At 36.9% G+C, this 5,494-nt stretch overlaps 1 protein-coding gene across 1 annotated transcript in view; it reads left to right on the top strand.

The window, feature by feature from the left end:
• The window catches only part of Otogl (otogelin like), a 175,203-nt gene that overhangs the window by 61,833 nt on the left and 107,876 nt on the right, over window positions 1–5,494 (top strand). The window contains exons 12-17 of the mRNA XM_010643722.3: window positions 348–454; window positions 627–752; window positions 2,126–2,234; window positions 2,555–2,601; window positions 3,222–3,367; window positions 4,466–4,589. Coding sequence (XP_010642024.1) covers window positions 348–454; window positions 627–752; window positions 2,126–2,234; window positions 2,555–2,601; window positions 3,222–3,367; window positions 4,466–4,589 — 659 coding nt within the window. The remainder of the gene's footprint in view (window positions 1–347; window positions 455–626; window positions 753–2,125; window positions 2,235–2,554; window positions 2,602–3,221; window positions 3,368–4,465; window positions 4,590–5,494) is intronic.

Raw genomic sequence — 5,494 nt, forward strand, 5'->3', positions numbered from 1 at the left:
TTTTTTTTTTTTTTTTTTCTTGGTACTGGTGCTAGAACTCAGGACTTTGCACTTGCCAGGCTTCATCCCCGGCCTGGTTGTCTCTTGATTGGAAAAAAAAAAAAGTGCCAAATCATTGAAAGACTTTGATGAAGTCACTGTACCTGGGCTTATCTATCTGTGATTCCATCTTTGTGTGTTTTCTACAGTATTGTGCCTAAAAACATATATTTTGAAAGACACGCATATTGACATCAATTGACACTGGAATATTCACCAGGTACTCAGAGATTTTGGAATCAGTGGCTCTAAGGGAGAGTTTCTGTCAGTATTTTCTGATATCCCGGCACTCTCTTTTCACCTCCTAGAACTGATGATGATGAAACATACTGTCGAACGGCCACTGAGTATGCAAGAGCCTGTTCTCACGCTGGCTACCCTATTCAAGACTGGAGAGAAGACTTTCCAGCATGCAGTATGTTTTTTATTTTCAAGCCCTGTGCAGTTTTGTAAATTTCATTTTTATTCTTCTACTTAAAACTAGAGAACTGAGAAGATTTGTAAATTTGCATGTATAGGAAACACTGGAACTGATTTGAAAGAGAGGTGAATAACTAACGGATAGCTCTCCTGTTTGCCCATTTTAGCCGATAAATGTGATGACAGCTTCGTCCATCGGGATTGTATCAGTTGCTGTCCACCTACGTGCACTTTCGAGAAGCAGTGTCTCGGGAGCAATCTCCATTGTCTCGATGGATGTTACTGCCCAGACGGTGAGTGCTTCCCGAGGAGGCCACTCCCGCACTAAGGGGCACGGTACTCAAGGACCTGAGGGTCACCTGTGTTCTTGTTGTCCTCTCCCAGGACAGCCAGGCTGTTGCAATTTCCTACCCTTGTCAAACTGGATCCTCAGAGTGACTGAGAGGAAGGGTTGCTTGTGTTTCATAAAAGGTTCATTACTTCATATGTTTTCCCGCAAACTTGGGCTCTATATCTAAAGTTCATATGGCAAATATTTTGTTCTCTTACTGTTTTGTGATATTTCAAAATTTATATATTTTTAGCACTTAAAAGATGAAGGTAAGTTTGAGAAAAAGAGTTCATATTCTTTCATTATACGATTTTAGTTCCAATGTATTTGAAATGGAAAGTAGCTTAGTAAGTGGTAGGGATTTAAAATTAGTAATGATTTTACTACACTGATAGACATTTAGAAAGACTTTAGATTTCAAACCCTTTTATTTTTCCTGATTAAAAAGCATAGAATCTTGAGATGGGGATTTACCTCAGTGTTGCCATCGCCTGCCTTGCAAATGCAAGGCTCTGAGTTCGATCTGTGGTACAAAACAAACAAACAAACCAACAAACAGAATCCCAGACATGTTACATGATTTCCCAGTGTCATATACATAATATGAATGAGGGATACTTGGAACTGGATCTGATGTCTTCAGTCCATTGTTTTGTCAGGGTCACCAGGGTGAGCCAGTGCCTGTCCTGAGCTGTTATCAGCCAATGCAAGATAATGAGGTTGCACCAGAAAAAATACCCAAACCAAAACAAATTGAACAGAATATAAATTCACGCTTCCAAACAAAGCCAGTGCTTTTTCCCATGAAGTCATATTATGAAAATCTTCAGCTGAATGAAGCACTGTGTAGATTAACGTGGTTGGCCCAAGTTCTGGTTCAATCTACTCTACATGTTAGAAGTAAGAAATGCAGTACCAGGGTATTGGACCATGGAGTAGCACTGCCTAGCTCTTTTTTGTGTGTGTGACATTAGTGTAAATTTCCCTCATCTTAGAATGAACAGAAGCTAAATCAAGAATATATTTTCTCCTTCCTTTCTCTCTTCTTCCTCAAGTGTAAAAACACTTTTAGTTGCCTTGTCTTTATTCTGTATGTTGAAACTTGAGTACCTAATGACAAATCATGCAGTAAGACTTGATATCCACAGAACCAGACCCTCAAAAGATAGCTATGGCTGAGAGCTGGGTCCCTGGTATCCTCTTTGAAAGTAAGGAAATTTACATTCCTAAAACCCATTTTAAACAGATGTGTAGCAAGTTATTTGATTTACTATTTTCAAAGAAAACATTTTTTATTACCACTTTTGAGATGTGACACTTGTTTTCCTTTACTAGGTCTCATAATGGACAATGGGACTTGCATATCTTTGGAAAACTGCCCATGCAGTTTTCATGGATTAGCTTATTCTGTTGGTTCAAAAATTGACCAAGAGTGTACTGAATGGTATGTGATCAATGCACGGCCAGGTAGTTCTGGATGCCTGATTAGCTAACTGCTTTATCATGACAGATGTCTAAGAGAATATACGTAATGCTTACTTTCTTCCTAAAATGCTGGGATGCAGCTTGCATTTTATTTAAACTACATGGGGGTTTACCTTTATGTTCTTTTATGATACAATTCTTACAACTTCTTTTGGTAATTCAGTAAAATATTACCTTAATATGATTTTAGGATACAAATACGATACACTTTTAACAATTATACATTGTATTACATTGCCTATATACCAATAGTCTAATGTTTTTAATTATTTCATTTAGTGTTTGTGTTGGTGGTGTTTGGAACTGCACTGAGCATGACTGTCCAGGTAATCCTTTAAAAAGTAATTGAAGAAAATGTTTTAATACCTTTAAATTGGGGATGAAGATGAAAGTGACTTTTATAAAGACATCTCATACATAATACAGGATATAATATATGAATGCAGATACCTAGAGGATAAGTGGAAAGTTGAATTAATAATAGTTCTGAGTAGGCAACTTTGGTAAAAATCTATTTAAATAGTAAAAATATGATAAAACCTAAAAAGTGCACAGAAGAACTGGCATTTGATGAATTTCAAATTAAACTGAACAATATAATGTGGTCAAATGAATTTCTTAAGCAGGTAAATTTTATACACTTTACATGTTTTATTGATGCATAATTATTTACCTTGAATTGACTTCCTATTTTTAAAGAATTAACCTAATTTCTTTCTCCTCTTCCTTCTCCCCTTTCCATCCTCTTCTTCACTCTGATTCTCCTCCCCTTCTTTACCTCTTTCTCTTCTTCCTCAACTCCCTCTTCCTCCTCCTGGGCTCTTTCGCCTCTCCCTCCCCATTTTCTGCCTCCCACCTCCCCCTCTCCCTTCCCTTTTTCCCTTTCTCCTCCGCCTCTTCCTCTTCCTGCTCCTCTTTCTTCTTCTTCTTCCGCTTCTTTTGGTAGTTCAATGCTCTGTTGTGGGTGATTCTCATTTTACAACTTTTGATGGTCGGCATTATTCTTTTATTGGCATGTGCCAGTACATCCTTGTGAAAGGAACTGGAGAAGATAAATTCACAATTACTTTACAGAAAGCTCCCTGTGAGCAGGTAAGAACAACGTCTCAAAATGACTATGGCAACATTCATTGTTCAAATTTAAACGTCATATCTGGGTTAAGAATGGTAACATGAGTGGATAATTATTTTCTTCAAAACCAAACTGACATTAAAGTTTACTACTATTCTTATGTACTACAAAAGAAAGAAAAAAATACTTATAAATAATCATGACACACCATTGATTAAATGATGAATTTCAGAGGTACTAAAATGTACAAGAAAATATAACTTAGACTAGACAAATATTTAATTGCATTCCATTTTGAAGCAGTGTTTGTATATACAGTTTTGGGGCATTGCATGCCTGATTTCACATTGGCCTCAGTTTTTGTTTACTTCCAAACAAACTATGTTACACAGATGACTTTTTGACAGGATTGAGTAGGTTATACACCATTCTAAATAGACTATGATGAAGTTTTCAACATATTAAAATATTTATTTTGGGTCTTTTTCTGAAATAATAAATACAGTGATAGTTTATGAAAAAACCAAACCCCAAGAACTTTCATTCATGTCTCAGTTAGGTATTCAAACTTTGCCCAAATTTTTAATTTTCTAATTTTATTCTAATATAAAATAGTTATTTCTTCCAAAAGTTCTGAACTACCTTATTTGATTTGTTTTCTGTTTGAGTCTTTTACTTGCAATTTATTAGGGTCTGACTTAGCTTTCTAAATAAAATTCTAAACCTCTTAGCTATTTTCTTTATTTACTTTTTATGTCTAATATACCAGTGAAATAATTTCAGAAAAGTGTTTTAACTGTGTGCTGTAGAAAATAATTATTGGCATTTTGTTGAAAATACTTTTATTTAATGTTTTATGTATGTGTGCGTATACCGTATTTAATATACTACGGAAGATACGTTTTATTAGGAATGGGGCTCCGTGAAGTGCATTATGTAACAGATACTTTATTATATCACCTAGGAACCGGCTTTCTATGGAACAGAAATTCTTATTTACGTGCACTCACCTTTTTAACCCCTCCCCTCCTCTCATCTCCCTCTTGCATCTTCCCTGTCTCTTTCTATGTCTCTGTCTCACTCTCATCCCTTCCATGGACCATGTGAATTTGATTCAGAATCTTGGCTTGGTCTGCCTCCATTCCATAACGCTAATTCTGGATGATGATTTTAGCAAACAAGTCACCCTCGGTAGGGGAGGACAGATCCTCACCAGTCCTGATCAAGGCTTCAATCTGAATGGTAAGAAGCAATGTTAATGCTTCACTTTCTGTACGTGCAAAACAAAAACAAACGCAAAGCAAATGCTCTTGTTTTCCACTGGCTGACTATGTAACATTTACCGAATGCCTGTGTGTCACTAGGTCCTCAGAAATAACAAGGCCACTATATTCATGGGATCTAGTGTCTCAAGTGGCCTAAAATTCTTGAGGGAGAGAGACTAGCAGACTGTTGCTTACAATAAAATGTGATAAATTCAAAAATTTGCAGAGAGACTTTGGGGGTTTTTAATGAACTGCAGCCCACCTGTTGCCAAGAGATTCATGAAGGAAAAGTCAGTAAAGGTTTTGGAAGGAGATGATGCCTCACAGAGCATTTAAAACTGAGGAATTCCTGGCATGAAGGAGATAGGGAAAGTGTTTCTTGGGAGAGAAGGTGTTGTTGACTTGTGCAGCTGGTTTAGAAGGAACTAGCTAGCCACCCCATGCAGAGGCCGAGAAGAAAGTCCACAGATGAGATTAGGAGACTGGGTAGAGATGATACTGGAAAAGCTTATGTATCAGGCGCCACACATGGTAGCTTCCCGAGACAGGCCCTATTTATGCCTACATTGTGGTATAGTTGTTAATAAAACTTCCATTTCATGCTCAGAGGTAAAACTCTCAGAAATGAACCAAATTTTGTTCCAAACCACATGCTTGTGCTACTCAGATGTCATGCTAAGGAAATTAAACTTTACATGGAACTGAATTTAAAATTGCCATTATTGGACTATTTTATGTACAAAGACATCGATGTCATATATTTCAACTTGATAAACAACGAGTTTTAGAGAGTTTTAGAGAGTTTAAGTAGTTGTTTGTGTGGTAGACTACAATGACAGTGGTGTGGAAGCGACTGAGAGTTGCTAGACAAGAGGCAAGACA

This window comes from Fukomys damarensis, unplaced genomic scaffold, assembly GCF_012274545.1.
Source record: "Fukomys damarensis isolate Sample0158 unplaced genomic scaffold, DMR_v1.0_HiC HiC_scaffold_15, whole genome shotgun sequence".
NCBI classification, from domain to species: domain Eukaryota; kingdom Metazoa; phylum Chordata; class Mammalia; order Rodentia; family Bathyergidae; genus Fukomys; species Fukomys damarensis.